At 45.7% G+C, this 22,379-nt stretch overlaps 1 protein-coding gene across 1 annotated transcript in view; it reads left to right on the forward strand.

The window, feature by feature from the left end:
• Positions 1-22,379, forward strand: part of col14a1b (collagen, type XIV, alpha 1b) — a 172,179-nt gene that overhangs the window by 8,747 nt on the left and 141,053 nt on the right. Inside the window, 3 exon segments of the mRNA XM_083925650.1 lie at positions 4,511-4,627; positions 15,225-15,368; positions 18,011-18,094. Coding sequence (XP_083781776.1) covers positions 4,511-4,627; positions 15,225-15,368; positions 18,011-18,094 — 345 coding nt within the window.

A 22,379-nucleotide genomic window follows, 5' to 3' on the forward strand; every position in this document is an offset into this window, starting at 1 on the left:
TTGGTCGCCTCAGTGAGTCTGTGATTTGCCGCAAATGGGTTTATATGGAAGTTTACATGGAAGTAGTGCTAGTTCATTGGAATAGAACGGTTCATATAACAATGGCTGCCATCCTGCTCCGTTCATTTGAATGGGAGTGTCCTTTCTATCCAGTTCTATTTCTATGGGGGTAACCATGCGTCTGCTGCCAAATGACACTGTCAAAGTGAGAATATGTCTACCTCCAAGGAATGTTCCCCAGTCCCTCTTCGACCAGGACAAAGGTGGAGCCTGACACTTGCACAGCAGCAGAATAAGTCTGTCTCAATGGGGACACTTCTTAGGTTTTGTCCAGAGTTTAAAGTGAGAGCGACCGCAGCATTCCTCAGTGAAGAGGCCATAGTGTGCTAGCCTCGGCTACACCAGTGACCCAGGACGAGCCGAGGAGTTACGAGCAGCTTGGAGAGCTTCCACTGAGAAACTCCTCGGCTCTCTGACCCTTTGTTCGTGTCAGAGGAGTCACGTAAGGCGAGAGGCTTTTTCAGCAAAACAGCAAATAAAGAGCTGACAAAATAGACTCGAAACACAGGAAGTTTCTTCTTTATTCGGCTGTTTAACCTTTCTGTTCACCAGGCTTCATTGTGCTGTATAGGAAAGTGAGTTGGGGCTGTCATCAAGTAATTTCTTAGAGTAGTTTAGGACATGACTGACAAAACACCTTCCACAAAATCCCTATTTAAAAGGTCAAAGGTGAACGAATTATATCCGTGGCTTAGCTCAGGCTTTGTCGAGGCCTCTCCTGTTTTACTTGTCTGCAGAGATAACGGCAGACGTTTCTGCAGCTGGTCGAGGGGAATGTTGTCAAATGTCAGCTGTACTTTTTTCCCCAAGTCGCATCTTGTTGGTTTCATTCAAAGAGCCACTGAAGTTCCAGTGAGCAGAATCAGGATTGGGGACAGAAGTGGAAATTGTTAGTGTGTGAAATAGGAAACTAATTGGATTTGCAAATAACGAGAACGTTTGACAGGAAAGGGGGGAAAACTGTTTCTCAGTCCACCACTGTTTGGTACCTTTTATCATCTTCTATCACGAGAAACTGTGAAAACTGAAGCTCAGGTTTGCTCAGGAAGGATGGATACGTCTCCCTGTGTTGGGGTGTTAATGAAACATACAGTGTGCAGTATAGTAAACATAAAATAATGATATACATTTAATGGTTGATGCTGTAACGCTCTGTGTAGTGTAGCATCTTAGGGCGCACTCACACTGTCCTTCCGCACTGCGCCTCGGGCTTTAGGGTCCTTGTCCCCCCCTCCAGGCACGCAAACGCGTGCAAACGCGCTCTACAAAAGCCCACCTCCCAAAGGGGGCCGTGGACAGCCCGCTGTCCGCAGTTATGCGCTGAGCGGTTGCACTCACACTGGTCAAATGCACTAGGCTTTAGCCGGAAAAACGGTTTTGGCCCGATGCGGAAGGACAGTGTGAGTGCGCCCTTAAAGAGAGTCTGCTCTGGCGATTGGAGATAAAAACAAGACGCGTGTGCAAACGCAAAAGTGACTTTAGGTGAAGAGAAAACTTTCCATTATTTCTTTCCTGCTTGAGTCTCAACGTTCTCTGCACTCGGCTCAGCTCTAGCCTTCACGTAATAATGTCCTCACCATTCTTCTACTATCACAGAAGAATTCAAACGCGCCCAAAACTGGGTGTCCGTGCAACACTCCCAGTGGGTGTGACGGACACCTCTCCGGTCCTCTGCGTCAGTCGGCTGTTTGCACCCGATTCTCCTTGAAAAATAGACGAGAGTAAAGTTCTCATCTCTAACAGGCGAGGCCTTTTGTCCTCTCCAGGCTGTTTGCTCAGAATCCAATACTTGTCTCCGCGTGAGAATGCAATCTCACAGAGAAGATCCATGGCTTTCTGTGAATGAGGGTGTGTGTGTGTGTGTGTGTTTGTATGTACGATGCTGCAAAGGAACTGGCAGGTTTTCTTAAGAGGTGTGAAAAGAATTGAAAAACAACAACAACCACCAAAGCTACATGGATTTTTATGTGCATACACCCGAATACATCCATAATTCATGCACACGTGGATGCACTCACACAGGTACGCACACAAACACATTTCAACTCCGCTACAACCGGAGGGGTGCGAAATCTGCTTCTCAAATCATTTGGGATTTGAGCAGCTCTCTCCAGACGAGAGAGCGTCCTTTTTTGTTTCCGAGACAGAGAGCTAAACCCCGAGCTGAAATCCCATGCAGCCCTCATTCTCATCCCCAGGTTGGTGAGATAATTGGTACAGTATTCCTTATATGTGTCTGTATATAAATAAATATATCTGCCTGCTGTTGAGCTGTTGAATGCGCCGGCTTCTCCGTTGATATCAGGATTATCCTCCCTGTGCTGAACTCAAGTTTCTTTGCATACCTACATGAGTAGTTTCCTGCAGATAATGGCATTCATAAAGAGGCGGTTCACCCAAAATGCTGCAGAGGTGTCTGCTGTCTTATCAGCTTGACTAAACCCTGTGTAGTGGAGAAAGGTGCCGGTGTGTGGATAAATCCGTTCAGAAAAGCTTAAAAAATGGCCACTTTCTCTTCAAAATTGTCTCGTTTGCAAAAAATCCGTCTACTCACCTTGGGCGGCACATCACAAAGAACTCCTCAGACATACATTATCATACATTATGGCATAGTGTTAACACAACAACGCCATTTGCCAGCATTTTCCAAAGTCAAGTGTTGTTGCATCGGGTGAACCATCCCTTTCAGCCTCTTATTTGTTTGTACGCTGGAGCAGCAGAGCTCTCCCAGGCGTCAGTCCCAGTGTAGGTATTTAAAGAAGTCGGCGGCAGCAGATGGCTCACCTCGTAATGAGGACACAAACACACGGATGAGTTTGTGGGTTTCATATTTTATTTCCATCCCGTCTTTTTTTTCACAGTTAACCAAATGAGATTGGGGAATGTGTGTGGCTTCTAGATACATAATTATTATCTTGTATTTGGCTCTGCCGGTGTGACAATGATGGGGTGTTACGGTTGCCGACCATGGAAACGTGTGTTTTTTTAGCATTGCAGTGCTTTACAATGGCCTTATTCTAATGTTTGAACCCATATCTTAAGGTAAAAACACAACAATGCTGCATAGGAGCTTTGTGAAATAGGATCATGCTCTAAAGTTAACACTAACACAGCACTCTTGTCTTGTCTAAGGGCGGATGCACAGGTCAAGGCCATTGTAAAGTGTACTTGGATATTGTGCAGCTCAGTGGATCTCTGTGTTGTACATCTAAACGCTCCTGCTGAGGACAGGAGAGGAATAGTAAACAGATGCTATTCCAGTGCCTTTCCCTTTGGTGCCTTTTGTTCTTTTCCTCCTTGCAGTTAAAAGGAAGTCACATTCACTCCTTTCCCTCACCCTCTCCTCACCCCCCTGACGATCAAAGCACAGAGACGCAGAAAGAAAGAAAAGACAATGACATCGGGATTGAAAGGGGTAAGACAGCGACAGGGAGCGTAAACTTGAGAAAATTAATATCAGTGAAGGATACAGAGAGAGGAGTGGGGGGTAGGCCTCTAGGGGTGTGACAGGGCCAACAACTAATCAGGATCAGAGGAAAGGGGCGACGCTTTGATGCCACTGGTAAATGGAAAACAGGAGAAGACCTGTCGTATCCCCGCTGAGACGAGCACAATACGGGCTTGTCAATAGGTGAGGAAGATGAGGATGAGGAGGAGAATGGGACTTTGCTTTTTAATGTGACATCTGTGCAAGATAATCTGTCTGATGCGTATCCATCCCGCTTGGATGAGATACAATTTTTCCTGCTTTATTTTTTTTATTTTCTCCTAGCTGTTTAAAAAACACAGATGGAGCAACTGCATCTACGCCTCCATAACTCTGGAGGGAGTTCAATCCAACTTAGCTCAGTCACAGTTGAGTTTTGTGCTCAGCAGATGAGCAGCAGCGCAGAGGTAACACAGAAGGAGAGCAGACTCTGTGCAGCCTGCAGATCTGTAAAACATCCCGAGCAGTCACACGGTCCGTGACCATTTTAAGGATAAATAGACTGATAGTAGCAGCTGTTTCGACACAATTGACTCTGTTTAATCATGCAGAGTTGAACAACAGTGTTGGAAATTACAAACCAAAGCAGGTTTTTGTAAAATTGGACTCAAAAAACTCTGGCGCTCACAGAAGAAGTCCTCATTATTATGGAGAAAAACAGTGGTGTCGTCAGCGTAAGGATTAAACGTTTTTGCACCCGATTCAAGGCTTTGGAGTTGTGCGATCTACTCTCCATTATATTTATTATATTATAAACCAACTAAGCAACATTGAACCCCCTCTATTGTCATGGATGTCACCCACTAATATGCACTGATGACAGCAGTTTTTCTAATAATGAATCAAATATTTGTGGTATGGACGGTGCATGACAGGGATCTTTAATTCATTCATTCATTCAAATATTTACAGTATGTCTTTAGACTGGCAGTTATTGTGTTAAGTTGTCTTTTCTCTGTCCAGTTTCATCACCGCGGAGATTTCGTGCCAAAATGCTGAGCCCCACTAAGCTGCACGTGTCGTGGAAAGAGCCCAAAGGACAGTTTGAAAGCTACAAGGTCATTTTCACCACACGACCAGGTAAGATGCGTATTCCAGCTTTACTCTCTTTGTGCTGTCCCTTCGTCTTTGGTACCGTCTTTACCTTTAAAGTGTAAAATCATCCCATGGTCCTTTTTAGCAATTACACATTAAATTAGCCATCGAGACAGTTTTTGTTTGTGTAACAGATGGGTTACATATGAGAGGAAAAATGGGATTCAGGTCACTGTGCCTGCAGTGTGAACGGAGCCTTTGTCACCGTTGTAATAGTTGTGAGTGGGCACTGTTCTGGGCTTTATCCCTCGTGTTACATTCAAGTGCCTGTGGGAAACATCAGAGATTTAAGACCAGAGTCACCAGAGTCTTTATTAACAACATCTTCATGACATCTGTGTTAAGTTGCGACGTAACGTCCTTTCAGAATAAAATTTCAGGTCTAGCTGGTGCACGCTCAAGCGAGTAAAAACAAAAACAACAACATAATAATTATCATTTTATTGTTTTCCGATGGATAAAATGTTTTTTCACTGAAGATGGAAGTGATGCTTAGTCTTCACAAGTACGGCCGTTGTTGTCCGTTTTGTTCGGGGGAGCGTTTCAACCAGGAAATCATATTTTGAAAGGGTGTTACGTCACTTAAAGTGTTATTCCGGCGTAAAATCATCCCATGGTCTTTTTCGACACTTACATACTCTTCATCAAATAAGCCATCAAGTCAGTTTTTTCGTATATGAACTATTAACGGAGAAATCCTTGAGTCGCTAACAGCCGAACGTGGCTAACACTGATTAGCTCGGGGCAGCACGGTGAAGGCATTCAAAGGTCTTTTTTAACCACTAATGCTGCTGAAAATAACAGCAAACCTCTGCAGCAGCATGAGAAGAGTCCCTACACACAAAACAAAGCACCAATGGGCTCCTTCCTTTGGGATTGACTTTGGTAATCCACTGTAATGGACTTTACTATGATAGGAGCTGGTACAGGGGCCAGTGGTGGTGCTTTGTTTTGTGTGTAGGGACTCTTCTCATGCTGCTGCAGAGGTTTGCTGTTATTTTAGCATTAGTAGTTAAAAAAGACCTTTGAATGCCTTCACCGTGCTGCCCTGAGCTAATCATTGTTAGCCATGTCCGGCTGTTAGCAACTCTCCTGGATTTATCCGTTAATAGTTGTTACACCAAAAAAAAATCTCTCAATGGCTAATTTAATGTATGTAAGTGCCGAAAAAGACCACAGGATAATTTTGCACTGGAATTACACTTTAATCTCAGATTTACGTTAAAGTTAAAATCTCCGATATCTCTGTTTCCTCGTATCTGGCGCCACACGTGGCGATAAGTGGTAATTGCACTTTGAATTGTTTTGACATCTTTAGTCATCGCCGACCGTTTACCTCACAGCGCTGACAGAGATCAGACCACCACTCCACACACACGCGTGAGCTGAAGCGCGAGTCTGTTGCCTTAGCTCCGCCCACCTTTCTCTGGCGGCCCGACCACTGAGGTAGATGGAGCTCTGTTTGTTTTGTTGGGAGGGTAGCGAGTGTTCTGTAAAATAACCTGATTGGATCAAACAGGAGTCCCTGCTCCATCAGTGATTCATTTGTAATAAGTTTCACGAGACCATAAGAGCAGGAAATGAAACCCAAACGACAGAAATGTTTGGTTTAAGGCTTCAGACTTTGCTCTCCGCAGAAACCTTCTAGTTTAAACTTGATTTGTTGGGGGTAAATCTGGCGAGGAATTCACCCGTACAGTCGTGCCGGATGTTCACACACAGTCACACCTGGAAGCTGAGCGGTCTGCTCTCATTGCTCTGTGATGGATTGGCTGTCTAGTGCCTCGCTCAGGGGCTCCTCAGCAGTAATTGCCACGGGATCATTAAAGAAGAGCCTCCATCCGTACGTAGAGTTGCGGCAGTGTGGACCCACGGCGACACAAAGGGATCGGCTGTAAAATGACAAACAGAACACAGGCTGCTAATACAGTTTCTGTCTATCTACAAATCATAGCGACTCATATGCTGTTTGTGTTTTACTGGTGAGGCAAAAATTCTAGTTATGCGCAGAGGAGCACAGTCCTTGAACCTTTTCCCCCCGAGGGAGAACAAATCAAGCTTTTTTATGTGTGTTTCACCCGAACGCTGCTTCATAATTCACTGAAGAGGACGAGACACGTAACCACACACAGAGACTCTGCTTTAACTGAGCGCAGCTGCCCACTGTGGAAAACTGGGACCTCAGCACGCACCTCTGGGTTTTTATTGATGAGCTGCAACAAGTTTGTAGAAATCCTCGCTGTGGCATGTTTGTGTGTGGATTCACCTCCGGAGCCGACTGCTTCCCTTAACCCACCCACAATCTCTCAGTATCACGTTTATACTTCATTTATAATGCACCTGTCATGACATAAAATGCAGCTCAGACTGCAAAAACAATTTAATTGAGGGAGAATGAGATAATAGTGATAATAGCAGCAGGAAGCGTCACGCAGGACCACTGCAGCAGACACCACCACCATCAGCAGAGACCTGAGAGACAAAAACTCATCAACAAAAGGTAAAAAATAAGTTAATAATGATAGAAAAAACTATTTTAAGACATAAAAACAATAAAACAAGTATGAAATATCACAATTGCATTATCCATCTTCAAACTCTTGTCCCTGTCGGGGTCATGGGGGGGGGTGTCTATATATATATATATATATATATATGGAGCCGATCCCAGCTGACATCGGGCGTAAGGCGGGGTCTACCTTGGACAGGACGCCAGTTGAAGATGGATGGATGGACAATGACATTAATACATTAATTAAAAGCATCATCACAAAGAGGTTTTGAGAAGCTGCTTGTCTGATAGATAGATAGATAGATAGATAGATAGATAGACAGATAGATAGATAGATAGATAGATAGATAGACAGATAGATAGATAGATAGATAGATAGATAGATAGATAGATAGACAGATAGATAGATAGATAGATAGATAGATAGATAGATAGATAGATAGATAGATAGACAGATAGATAGATAGATAACTCTATTTATCCCCGAGGGGAAATGAGGTCATCGTAGCAGCAGTAGAAAACAATCAGAAGTACTAAAAATAAGATAAAATATAAAATACAAAATATGAACAACAATAAAATAAAAGTACAGTATCGCAGATAAACACTATATTACAATATTCTATGTGGATTTTAATGTGCAAGAGAGAGAAAGGTGCATGTCAGTGATCACTTTGAGTAGTGAGAGTTTATTCCCTGAGCGTTGTTGTGCAGCGTTGTAGAGTCTGACGGCAGCAGGTAGGAACTGTTTCCTGTGGCGTTCTTTAAGCAGCGAGGTCGGATGAGTCTGTTCCTGAAGCTGCTCTGAAGCTTGTCCAGGGTTTCATGGAGGGGATGGGAGACATCGTCCGTGATCACCAGATTTTCGCAGCCAGCTGACGGCCTAAAGGAAACAGTTTGGAACAAACTCAGATGAGCAATCAGAGACGTATGAAAGGTGCTTAATCATTTATCATCATTTTAAAAACCCTCCTAACTCCACCTGCTCCCGGTGTAACGATGCCTCTGTGGTGTTTCACAGCAACACAGAGTTCAGCGCCTGAAATAAACCGTGAGGTGAAATCAACATCTCTCCAAAACAGTTTCAACAAACATCGAACGCTGTTGCCTTCATGAAGCTAGGGTGAACGGACACACGCTGCATCCAGGTGCACGTCATAACCTGAGTGTAACCTGACACCAGTGCACCGTCACTGTCAGTCCGTGCAGCACCTCGCTGGCGTCCAAACTGATTTACGCTCGGCTGCTGTTCTCTGCGTTCTTCAAAAACATAGACGTTGTGTCGGCTTTATCGCTCTCACGCTTGAGAGAGATCGACCTGATGTCATAGATTCACTGAGGGTGTTTATATTTAGCTCTGCTCTGTGATTAAAATCACAAGAGGCAGTTTGAACACGGGCCAGAGCGAGTAAAAAAACAGGTGCGCTGTCGACGTTTTTACTGTTTATAGACGTGATGTAAAGCCACAAGCCTTCACTGTGCATTATGTTATTTTATAGGGTGTGTGTGTGTGTGTGTGTGTGTGTGTGTGTGTGTGTGTGTGTGTGTGTGTGTGTGTGTGTGTGTGTGTGTGTGTGTGTGTGTGTGTGTGTGTGTGTGTGTGTGTGTGTGTGTGTGTGTGTGTGTGTGTGTGTGTGTGTGTGTGTGTGTGTGTGTTTAATGAAGTGCATTAACATCGGGGGAGCTGAACAGGCAGCCATTTTGGAAGAAGATAACATTGTAATCCAAGGCTGCAGCTATTGATTAGTTTAGTAAAAGAATATTACAGCGTTTATTATTATAATTACGTGACTAATGGGACAAGAACTGATTTTGCTTAATTAAGGAGCAACAGAAAATGTAAGAGAAATAAGACAGCTCTCTTAAAATGTGATTAAATTTTGATTTACAAGGCCCCTCGCTGAGGAAGCAGAGAAGGGAAGCTTCTGGCTGTGGCTGAGGAGAAGGGATAAGAATTGGGGGTCAAAGCAATGAGATGGGTCAGCTGCAGGGGGTAGCAGGGACTACCGCCCGCCGCCACAAGGAGGCGTTCCGGGGTTAAAGAGAGCAAAACTACAATGAGCGGTGGTCCCCGGCTGAGGACCCTGCAGCTGACCCAAGGCGCTGTAGGAGGCGCGTCAGGCATCAAACACCTCACCTGTACAATCAAACAGTGGCAGCTCATAACAAATGGTGTCTCAACACCCAACAATTCCTCCATGAGCAGCAACAAGTCGCACTATCTTTAATACAAGTCGTATCATCATAGCTGATATATACAGTATTAATCCAGCAAACTTGTGCACGCAGTGGCAATGAAAACCTGCAGAAAATCCCCAAAAATGTGTTGGTGAAGTTTAAAACAATAACAATAATAATAATAGTCATTTATCCAATCTAACTTTATTTGCTAAACACTTTCAAACAACCAGTGCTGGACTGAATAATAATAATAATAATAAGTTTTCAGCCTTGTGATTGGCTAAAATGGCCTTCCTGGTCAGAGTGCTATCTCCAACTACGGCTTTGGCGTGTGCATGACCTTGTTTGAGGCGGATTTTGCGGTTTCATGTGGAATGAGATATTTTTATTACCCCGGTGGTCTCATCTCATCTCATCTTCAGCCTCTTATCCGGGGTCGGGTCGCGGGGGCAGCAGCTTTAGCAGGGGACCCCAAACTTCCCTTTCCCGGGCCACATTAACCAGCTCTAACTGGGGGATCCTGAGGCGTTCCCAGGCCAGTGTGGAGATCTAATCTCTCCACCTGGTCCTGGGTCTTCCCCGAGGCCTCCTCCCAGCTGGACGTGCCTGGAACACCTCCCTAGGGAGGCGCCCAGGGTTCATCCTTACCAGATGATCCTGAACCACCTCAACTGGCTCCTTTCAACGCAAAGGAGCAGCGGCTCTACTCCGAGTTCCTCACGGATGCTGAACTTCTCCCCCTCTCTCTAAGGGAGACTCCAGCCCCCCTCCTGAGGAAACCGGTGGTGTGGGCAGGAATTATTTTTTTAACCGGGGCCTTTAATGTACCCGTGTTCGTGTTGACGAGGCCTAAGTAACAAACATGTTGAGGTAGAAATGTTCCCATATTATGGTCTGTAAAAAATCCATTGGAAAGTGTTTTGTACTGTAACAGATGCAGCTGCAGACGACGGTGGATGCTTCATTATTTTGTTGTTTGTACGTTTGCATGTTTGTGCAGTTTTTTTCTGCCAACCACAGTCAAACAGACGTCTGACATAGACATGTTCAGCGGGCTGTGACAGACATTCAGTCATGTGTGTATTGTTTTATTTAACACTCAGTTTTACTTCATCACTGACAAGAACACGGCAACATTTCTCATGATCCCGGTTCATTTTAGGCGTCGCTCATTTGCACAGTGGAGGTTAAAAATGGAAACACAGAGAGATAAACAGAGGAGATAAACCCGAGCGGTGCAGGCGGTGTGTGTTTGTGCACGCAGACCTTGGAGAACAGTTGTGTTGTTGTTGTTGTTGGGATCGTCAGGGTTTTATTGCAGTCAGGGAAAGTCAAGTATTTGCACAGGCAGGTTTTTAATGATGAAATGTTCCAAATATTCAGTTTGTGATCTGCTTCCACTGCCGCCCAGTTAGCCCGTACAGGAAGATTGGATGTAGATTGAATGGGCGTTCAGGTTCTTATCATAATTTATTCTCTTTCTTCATGTCGTTCCTTTCTGTTATGCTTCCATTTCCCCGCTGAAGAAGACATCAGAGGGCAGAGAGATGTTTTACTGCTGTGACGAAAAGCTTCAAGAATTCATTTAAGTTAAGGACCTGGAGTTACAGCGCCGTTAACAAGGGAGGTGTGAGGCCCAGTGGGGGTCCCTCAGTCAGTTTGTGGAGATACAGTTAAATTTCACTTTCATTTCACTCTCCGGATATTCAATACAATAGAGGACGATTATACTGTAGAGGAAAGACTACCGTATTTTCCGCACTATAAGGCGCTGCTCCTTTGCGTTGAAAGGAGCCAGTTGACGTGGTTTTACCAGGTGGAGAGATTAGATCTCCACACTGGCCTGGGAACGCCTCAGGATCCCCCAGTTAGAGCTGGTTAATGTGGCCTGGAAAAGGGAAGTTTGGGGTCCCCTGCTAAAGCTGCTGCCCCCGCGACCCGACCCCAGATAAGTGGTTGGCGGTGAGATGAGATGAGATGAGATATATTGCACGTAATATTGTGATGGCGATATGAAACCGTACCACTTTGCGTATTGTCCCTACATCCTGGCGCCTTAATACAGAACAAAATGTGCTGATGGTCGAATATATTCTTTATTGTCGTTCAGCTAACAAACTGATTCCTGTTTGAAAGAGTACAGTCGCGTGTTTTTGTGCGATCAGTTCTCAGAAAATAGATTCGATCCCAGCTGGAACATTTGTTCTGCAGCAGCAGCAGAAGTTAAGGAACTGAGCAGGAAGCAAAAGTGACATATTGAATTTCATCACACAGTGAGAGCGAGGAACTCTCAGACTTAGTTGCTCGGTATGATCTCGGACTCCTCAGACTGTGTCTGTGGACGTGATGGACTCTTTCAAAACCAGGAAATGGAAATCAACGCTTCAGAGTCAAATCTGTAAACTGCTGACTCATGCCAAACCTTCTGCTGCTGCGACAGCAAAGCACATTTGGCCGGATTAGATGCTGAAAACGTTTTTATTTATTTCAAATCAAATCAAATCAACCTTTATTTGTTGATACGGAGCTTTTCATACAGAAAAGTATCGCAAAGTGCCGAGTTACAGAGACGTACAGAAAAAGAGAAATATCAAATAAAACCAGGAGAATAAAGTTAAAAGAATCCAACAGTCACGCACAGAGACACACTCACACACACACACACACACACACACACACACACACACACACAGACACACACCTACACAAACACTAGACCTGAGGTACAGAGGAGGCTAGATGAAGCTACCTTTGGGGGGCCAACCACACCGGGAGAGATCCCAGTCCAAGGTCTCAGGGAGCACTGCCTCAGAGACCACCCCAACCCGGGCAGACAGGAGCCTCCGCACTAAGGTGCAGAGCCCTCTAGTCGCCTGGGCCGGAACTGTCCACGGGACAGCACCCCCCGCGGCCAGACCAGAGACAACTCCCAATCCTTTAGGCCCCCTGAGGAAACACTGGAGATTAAAAACTGTTGCCTCAAACAGTAAAGGGTTAAAATATGGAGGCTAAAAACATGAAATGACATAAAAAAAGCTTTGTTCTTATGCTAGCTTGTACCTTGTCCTGTTCCTGTTTGTTGCCCCTCTGGTCTCTGCTGCTGGGATGAGCCGTTGTCACCTCAGGCGTTAATAACGTTAATCTCTCCTCAGCTTTTGGAGCCACGGGGCCTCTGACTGTTCCCTTTCTTGGCAGTTAAAGTGATGTTCGAGAATAACTGAAGATATTTCCACATATTTGGAATTGTGCAGTTGTCCTAGCTCACTGTACTGTGTGATGATGGTCTGGTATGGTGGTTTGAGAGACAGTCCAATAACTGAAGGTCATTAACGGCCTCCTCCATCACGAGCGTCTTCACCAACAGCCTTTTGCTCTGCTGCAGAGTCCTTGAACAAGACATCGCTCGCATGCTTTGATGAATTTAAATATATAGTATATAGCAAAGGTCTGCAACCCGCGGCTCTTGGGCCTCATGAGGCTCTTTAGCCCCTTTTCAGTGGCTCCTGTAGCTTTGCCAAAAAAATAACATGGAAATAATAACATGTTCTCTTGGATTTCAAGGTGATTTTTTGAAAAAATGTGATGTCAAACTAAAAAAACCGTCACATCCTTGGTCTATGGCCCAGCGCCTTTCACTGCAGGTGGCTAATGTTGAGTTTCAGACACGTGCTAACCGTGGATAAATCCCCCCAAAAAACCTAGCGGAGGAAAATAGTGTTTCGCGGACAAATGAGTTTGCTTTCACATGACGATGTCTTGCCCGTTTGCTCGATATGTGGTGAGAAAATAGGGAACAACAACAATTTTATAACATAACTATATAAACACCTTTATAAGCTGTGACATCAAATATGTTTTGCGGCTCCAGACAACTTGTATCTGGTGGAAGAGGCAAAATGGCTCTTTGGATAGTAAAGGTTGCAGACCCCTGGTATATAATAAAGGAGCTGCATCTATAAGCCTCTTAAAGCGAACACCGTTTAAAGCAGTTCACAGTGTACTTTGAGGTAGTGCACTTTGTAGTGAGGCGGCAGGGTCGTTGGTTTGATCCTCGGCCTGCTGAATGAGAGGCAAAGTGTTTTAGATAAAAGTAATATACCGTATTTTCCGCACTATAAGGCGCACCTAAAAACCTTCAAATGTCTCGAAAGCCGACAGGTCTCCAACTACGGTGAGCAGCCACCGTCTCTATTTTCCCCCGTAGAAGAAGTAACGCGCGGTGCATGTTGAGATATACGACTGCGTGAAGCGTGCCGTTTCATTTCCATGTGTGTGTTTGTGTAAAGAGCCCAAAGTGGCTCCTGTTAAGAGACACGCTTACGACGCAGAGTTTACACTCAAGGCCATTAGTCACGCAGCAGAACACGGGAATAGAGCAGCAGCCAGAGAGTTGAACATGAACCAATCAATGGTGCCGAAGTGGAGGAAGCAACCAGACGACCTCCCCTGACTGTGTTGTTGACGTTCCCTTTAGAGCAGCTCCATCTAATGGATGCAGAACGTAACCCCAGCCTCCACTGTAGCGTCTGTTCTATGCGCCTTATAATGTGGTGCGCCTTAGAGTGCGGAAAATACGGTAGTATGAATAAAGTCTATTCTATCGTATAGTTGTGCCGACTGATAGAAGCGGTTTTTAGCCACTGCCTCACTGGCTAAAATCAACCAGCACCACGTTAGAGAGCAGGTCACAGACCCGAGCTGAAAAAGCCTTTCCCATTGTTCGGTTGTGTTACAGAAGACAGTGATTCATGCAGCTGCAGATGTACAGTGTGTCTGCTCTCAGTGTGACTCAGAAATCAAACATTCTTGTGCTTTAAGAAATGTAGAAGTGTAGGTTGTACCTTTTTTTTTTTGGAATATGTGGAGAAATCGGATCTGGCACAAGCACACAGAGACGACCGTCCTGTCTTGAGTCCTGTACACTGAGTGATCTGTGAACGTGTGGAAGAAGCTGAAAACTCAATTTTCTCTTGAGTTTTGGAAAGTTACCAACAGGTCTTATCAAAAATTCTGCATTATTGTTTGGCTTTCAGAATCATGACAGACATCATTACCCGTAGCATTCAGACCGTTTACCCTTAGCATTCAGACCTCTTTACCCTTAGCATTCAGACCTCTTTACCCTTAGCATCCAGACCTCTTTACCCTTAGCATTCAGACCTCTTTACCCTTAGCATCCAGAGCTCTTTACCCTTAGCATTCAGACCTCTTTACCCTTAGCATTCAGACCGTTTACCCTTAGCATTCAGACCTCTTTACCCTTAGCATCCAGACGTCTTTACACTTAGCATTCAGACCTCTTTACTCTTAGCATTCAGACCTCTTTACCCTTAGCATCCAGAGCTCTTTACCCTTAGCATTCAGACATCTTTACCCTTAGCATTCAGACCTCTTTACCCTTAGCATCCAGACCTCTTTACCCTTAGCATTCAGACCTCTTTACCCTTAGCATTCAGACCTCCTTACCCTTAGCATCCAGAGCTCTTTACCCTTAGCATTCAGACATCTTTACCCTTAGCATTCAGACCTCTTTACCCTTAGCATCCTGACCTCTTTACCCTTAGCATTCAGACGTCTTTACCCTTAGCATTCAGACCTCTTTACCCTTAGCATTCAGACGTCTTTACCCTTAGCATTCAGACCTCTTTACCCGTAGCATCCAGACGTCTTTACCCTTAGCATCCAGACCTTTTTACCCTTAGCATTCATCTTCTACTTTGTTCTCAAATGATCCTGAAAAACCACGCTGGGTTTGAACGCAGCCTTAAACCTATCGTCAGCCTTAAAGACATGGATTTGTTTGACAGTCCTTAATCATTTATTTTTCGTCTCTTCTCTCTCATGGTCACGCTTCAGCTGCTGAGTTTTTGTTCTCTTACCCCGGAACAGGTGGAGAGCAGAAGGAGGTCCAGTTATCGAAGCAGGACGCAAAGCTGCTCATCGAAGACTTTGACCCTTCTAAAGAATACAACTTTAAGATCATTGCTGTCAGCGGAGGACAGCAGAGCAAACCCCTTCAGGCCAAACACGAAGGTAAGAGACTTCCCATTTTTCACTCCGTCAAGTCTTTTACGCTCAGTGGTACGACTCCCCCTGATGACTGGAGGTTACAGAAGTAGCACTGTATAATTTAAAGTTGTGTAAGTAAGTGCAAGGACCTTCTGATGTCAAAAGCGTTCCTGACATCGGACCCCGCGCCCTTTTAAAGAAACCCCAGAGTGAGATGACGGTGTAGCCCGACCATACCTCCGATCTCTGTGTGCCGTCAGACAAGCTGCACTTTTGGCTCCAATCAGTGTTTTCCATCAGCTATGATTGGCAAAGTACCTGCCGTGTCATCAGTGACGGGGGTGTGGCCAAGAGATCGATGGTCTTTAACCTGAAGAGCAAGGAAGCAGAGCTCTGTGATGAGGTACTTCAACCGTGTTCGGACCTCGACTGCTCAGTTTTACGGCGTGCGTTTGGAGCGCAAGACAATTCAAACAACAGCACGCCTCAGCGAACTGTTGTGGTTGTGAATGCAAAAATGATGATGCTGTGTGATGATGGTCTGGTATGGTGGTTTGAGAGACAGTCCAATAACTGAAGGTCGTTAACGGCCTCCTCCATCACGAGCGTCTTCATCACTCTGCTCTGCTGCAGAGTCCTTGAACAAGACATTGCTCCCATGCTTTGATGAACTTAAATGTATAGTATGTAGTAAAGTAGCAGCATCTATAAGCCTCTTAAAACTGACACCGTTAAAAGCAGTTCACAGTATACTTTGAGGTAGTGCACTTTGTAGTGAGGGTCGTTGGTTTGATCCTCGGCCTGTGAACGGCTGTATGAGAGGAAAAGTCTCATCTCATCTCATCTTCAGCCTCTTATCCGGGGTCAGGTCTCGGGGGCAGCAGCTCCAGCAGGGGACCCCAAACTTCCCTTTCCCAGTCCACATTAACCAGCTCTAACTGGGGGATCCTGAGGCGTTCCCAGGCCAGTGTGGAGATCTAATCTCTCCACCTGGTCCTGGGTCTTCCCCGAGGCCTCCTCCCAGCTGGACGTGCCTGGAACACCTCCCTAGGGAGGCGCCCAGGGTTCATCCTTACCAGATGATCCTGAACCACCTCAACTGGCTCCTTTCAACGCAAAGGAGCAGCGGCTCTACTCCGAGTTCCTCACGGATGCTGAACTTCTCCCCCTCTCTCTAAGGGAGACTCCAGACCCCCTCCTGAGGAAACACATTTCAGACGCTTGGACCCATGACCTCGTTCTTTTGGTCATGAGAAAGAGGAAAAGTGTTTTAGATAAAAGTAATATAGTATGAATACAGTCTATTCTATCGTACAGTAGTGCAGACTGATAGAAGCAGTTTTTAGCAACTGCCTCACTGGCTAAAATCAACCAGTACCACGTTAAAGAGCAGGTCACAGGCCTGAGCTGAAAAGGCGTTTCCCCATAGTTCGGTTGAGGTACAGCGGCACGTCTCAGCCAACTGTTGTGGTTGTGAATGCAAAAATAGCTCCAGTGAGTTCTTTCAGTCCCTGACATTCAGCAACCAGCTGCTATTTTTCGTGTCCTACTGTGCTTCAGGAAATAAAAAACTTCTACACATTTAAAACCGAATTTGTAACAGAGAAATCCACAGGAGTGCGTCCGTGATAAATGTGACACGTCAGGGTGGGGAAGCCCTTATATCAAGCTGCTCTCCCAAACGAAAGGAACTTTGTAATATCAGCTCCTGTGCTGATAATTAATTAGTTGTTGTTGCACCACTTAATAAAAAACACCGTGTATCAGCACTTATGAAATGTAAATGGGGGTGATGTTTACTTTTAGGGCGCACTCCCACTGTGCCTCCGCACCGTGCCCCGTGCTTTAGGGTCCTTGTCCCCCTTCCAGGCCCGTTTGTACTCACACTACCTGGGCCTCGGAGAATGCTTCTTGCTGCCTATACGTCATCACGCAGTAACATGTCACACGCATTGATGACGTCATGGCGATGCGTGGCTTTGTTTCCAGATCTTTCCGTAGACCTCTGAGTTTTTGTGCGTCTTGTCGACTGTTTTTGAATCTTTTCATCGACCAAATCTGCAGTAAACACTCCACCTCCGCATCACACCAACGTGAACCTTTCGCCGCCATTGTTTTAAATGTCCGTGCATGGTCCCTCCTTCTTTTTTCTACGTCCCAACAGGCGCACAGGAAATGACCTCAGAACCGCCGTAGGCCTCGTGCTCGTACACGTGCGCATGCTCGTGCTCGTACATGTGCAAACGTGCTTTACTAAAGCCCACCTCTCCCAAACGGGCCGTGGACGGCAAGCGTGCCGCTCCTAGACGTTGCACTCACACTGGTCAAAGGAACCAGACTTTAGCCGTAAAACCAGTTTGGGCACGGGACGGAGGAACAGTGTGAGTGCGCCCTTACTGATTTTATCAAATTAAACAAATATTAAGTGTTGCTCAAAGAACGTGATGTTGTTCTCAGCAGCTGCCACATATTTTCAGATTTGTTATTATTATGGTATCTATTCTGGTCGATCCTGTTCTTAGGGAGCATTTTTTGGGTCTGTTCTGTTCTCATCCTGTGTTTTATTGATTGACTCATTGATTTGCATCCCAGCACAGTTCCTGTATTCCTCCTCTCCTCTCCCACCGTCCCCTTAATGTCGACTTTTGCATTATTATCTCTTCCAGCTCAGCAGTCGGGCGTCGAGGTGGTTCAGTCTCAGAGGAGGCAAGACAGCAGCGCCGCCGAGGAGAACAACGAGATCTCAGAAGGTAAGATCCTCGGCGGGGACACGGGAGGCGAAACGGGCGAACAGAAATACTGACACAGGAGAGACTGACACGTCTGCGAGTCTCCGGTCGTCTGGATGTAAGACCTCGTCTGCGTGAGAAGAGCAGAGGAGACTTTTTTACCCTCTCTTTGAAACGCCGCGTCAGGAAGACGCCCCGTCATTCTTCAAGAGCGACTGTGAAATGGAAAGCACACCAAGAACACGTTTAGTGAGCTGCACACTCTGTTCTCCACGTCTCCAGAGTGCAGGCAGCTCTTGAAGACAAGTTTTTAAAGGAATGCTCCAGCAGTGAAAGGTTTCTAACACCTTGACCTTGTTCACACTGAGATTTTAACGCAGGGAAACGGTGCAACAAGAGGAGGTAAGTGAAGCTGAAGAGGCCTCGGAGTTTCGTCCCAAACAGCCGCACGGAGCGCGTTTGAATCACCCTGCGGACGGAAGACGCTTCCCCTCTAATGTCCGTCCTTTTCTTGAAAACTATCCTGTGATGTTTTGTGATTACCGGCTTATTTGAAGGAGGAAAAAAGACCCGCGGATGTAATATTCATGCACTCACCCGGCGATTACCGTCCTCGAGAAAATGGAGGGGAAGGAAATGAAACGGTGCGAAAAAAGAGAGAATTCAAGCAAGAGCCTGGAACAATCAGAGGCAAACGTGGTAAACAAGCCTATTATAACTTTTGAAAGTGATTGTAAGCACCACGTTCCCAGTGCACAATCAGGCGCCGCCAGGAAAAAACAGGAAACAAGGAAACAAGCAGGTAATTGCGGACCACAGAAGCAGTGGACTGCACTTTTGTCTCACGATGGTGGCGGAGACAGAGCATCTCAAAGCTTTACAACAGGTTGAATTCCTTTAATGTTTGTTTCATGTACCATAAGAAAGTTCATTCAGTTCATCAGGTCATGTGTGCAATGTTGTATAGGAAGTAGCGTTGCACGGTAAATCGATACTAGAAAGGTACCGCGGTACCCAGCGGTTTGTAAACGCCACTATTTCACGTTTTGTTAGTATCGGTACTTTTGCGACAGTGGGGCAGAGTTCAGAGAGCCGCCGGTTAGAGATCTCATCTCATCTTCAGCCTCTTATCCGGGGTCGGGTCGCAGGGGCAGCAGCTTTAGCAGGGGACCCCAAACTTCCCTTTCCCGGGCCACATTAACCAGCTCTAACTGGGGGATCCTGAGGCGTTCCCAGGCCAGTGTGGAGATCTAATCTCTCCACCTGGTCCTGGGTCTTCCCCGAGGCCTCCTCCCAGCTGGACGTGCCTGGAACACCTCCCTAGGGAGGCGCCCAGGGTTCATCCTTACCAGATGATCCTGAACCACCTCAACTGGCTCCTTTCAACGCAAAGGAGCAGCGGCTCTACTCCGAGTTCCTCACGGATGCTGAACTTCTCCCCCTCTCTCTAAGGGAGACTCCAGACCCCCTCCTGAGGAAACACATTTCAGACGCTTGTACCTGCGACCTGGTTCTTTGGGTCCTGACCCAGCTTTCATGACCACAGGTGAGGGTAGGAACCAGGACTGAGCGGTAGATCCAGAGCTTTGCCTTCCTCAGCTCTCTCTTCGTCACAACGGTGCGGTAGAGCGACTGCAGCACCGCCCCCGCTGCTCCGATTCCCCTCACTCGTGAACAAGATCCCGAGGTCCTTGAACTCCTTCACTTGGGGTCAGGACTCATTCCCTACCTGGAGTAAGCAACGTAAATATCCCCGGATTTAACGTTAAGGGAAGCGAGTGTTGATTTTGTGACAGTCGGGGGTAGAGCTAACGGTTGAACTGTCCGATGTGGTTCACACTGGAGACGTTCACTTTACCAGAACACGCCGGTGTTTACGACTGTGCTGATCGACAACACCAGCTATAAATGATCCATTTTAAGTCCCTACTGGTAATATTAGATAGATAAGCTTTATTTCAGACTCAAGGTCCATACAAAAAGTAAAAGCAAGACACACAGTACAAAAGGATTAAGAATCGCACAGTAACATAATAATAATAAAAACAAAAAAAAACATAATAATCTAATGACTGAACTTTAAAAGACACTTGTGCCCCCAAAACTGAGACGTGCAGCGCGTGTCACTGTACATAACGTTCACCATTGCCACAACATTTAGATCCTCAGAGTCATTGAACCCGTGCGTTACATTCCTCAGAACCGCGTGCAGCGTGTTCACTCCCGTGCTCACAAACGGCTCACCCGCACTGGTCCAGTATCCTCAGAGCGTCACTGTACGCCACTTGCAGTCTCTGAAGGCTGGCTTTTTTATATTTCACCCACAGACGCGCAGTGTACATAGGTGAACACTGCGCTTTGAACAGTCAGCTTCACACCAACAGTGCACCAACCGAATATTATCATTGCATGGACATTTTTGTGAATAATTTACATCTATGACACTTTACATGAGTAGAAAATGGTCTGATCAGAGCACAGACCTCCTCCAGGTCCGGGTCATTCGTGGTTGCAGGGTTTTGAACTTTTGCTTATCTGATGAACTGAACATGTAAAGTAGCTGTAAAGCTTTTACCAAAATGTATCTTTATTGTGAATTTCAAGTGTTTTAATTAATAAAAATCAATCATTTGAAGTTCCACGTTCTGTCGTCTAATGATTTATTCCATAACTAAACTTCCATACTTCAGTTTGTCGCCGTGGTGTCGAGGTATTTTACACAGGTGTCGCACCGAAGTCATGATTCAGGCATCGTGACACTAATTATAAGGTCTTTCCCATGTTCTGTTCCTCTGAATGTGTGCACAGAGGTGGACAAAATATTGGAAACGTACCCACAAAGCGCACACACCGAGGGATGTTTACCCCGTGGTGCTCTGGTGACAGACTCCCGACGCTGTGCCGTGTTCCTTTGCAGCTTTTGAAAGTGTGACGTGTGTCTTTGTGTGAGTGTTGTTGTGATTTGAAGCCTTTGAAACGGACGAATGGTGCGTCGGTGACGGTGCAGATGGGGTTTCTGGCAGACGCCGAGCCGCCGTCTCAAACCCAAATTACAGCTTCGGCTCTGAAAAAGCGTCAAAATGAGACAAACGCTTGGCAGTTGGAGTCTTTTATGAGTGTGTGTGTGTGTGTGTGTGTGTGTGGGGGGGGTCTAAATCTACTTATCAGTGCATTTCAATCAGTCGCACCGTGCTAAGTGTGGTCTTGTCACAGTTGTGTTTCTTTAGATTTCAGTTTGAGAGAGAAACACTCTGCAGAGCTCGAGCTCTCTCCGCTCACTGAAAATCTAATTTCACTTTATCGCCTCATCACTTCCAATGCAATTACCGCCCGACTCCTCTAAATGAGGAATTTATTCTTCTCTCGGCAGCGCCGGACCTCGCCAGCAGAGCTTTGGTGATTGCTATTTTTCTTCTTCCTTCAGACGGCAGAAACTTTACAAACCTGTCAGGAGTTTTTCTCGCTCCTCTGCCTGGAATGACTTCGCCTGAGCTGAGTTCACTCCAAAGTCCTGGGGTCGTTTTCGGTCCTGTCTGACGTTTTTATGCAATTACAGATTTTCTCACGTGGTATCAAAGCTGCGTAACCGGTGAGAGAGGCAGTGATTAAAGAGCTGCAGCAGCAACGAGGTTTGATAGTGTTTTTTTTTTTTTTATGCATGGGAAATTAAAGAAGAACACATTATTCAGGTTTTATGATCAGGTGTCTGGTTTCCTTGTGGCCCAGGTGTCCTTACTTCATATATTACTTCATATTCTAGGACGATGTTGGTGCAGACAGACGTCCGTCGTCCACAGAGCTGGGTCTGTCTGACGTTCCTGTCTGTTATAGTGAAGGTTTTCAACGCCACCGTACTCTACGGGGGAATTGTTGGGTCTCTGTAAATCATAAATAAGTCATAGAGTGTGGTCTTTACCTGCTCTGTAAAGTGTCCTGAGATAACTTTGGTTATGATTTGGCACTATAGATAAAATTGAATTGAATTGAATTGAATTCTGGATGTGCTATGAACAGTTAACCTGCTGCTTGATTGAATGGGTTTTGCCTGGGTCCATCTGGTAGACTGTCTGTAAACACTGATGGTTTGACCTGTTTATTTTAGGTCCTTATGTTTAGTTCTTCTGACGCTGATGTTTGGTGAGCTGTTCATTTTTCTGCTAAGTTTGGTTTTAGTTATTGAACACTAAAAAAACAGGGTGAAATGTCTAATTAAAGGTTGTATATGGAGAATGATAAGTACACCCCAATCTAGTGTCTCAAGATCGTCGTCTCAACAACAAAAAATAAGTCCAGCAGTGGGGTTGCC

Source organism: Echiichthys vipera (genome assembly GCF_963691815.1).
Source record: "Echiichthys vipera genome assembly, chromosome: 13".
In the NCBI taxonomy this organism is placed as follows: Eukaryota; Metazoa; Chordata; class Actinopteri; order Perciformes; family Trachinidae; genus Echiichthys; species Echiichthys vipera.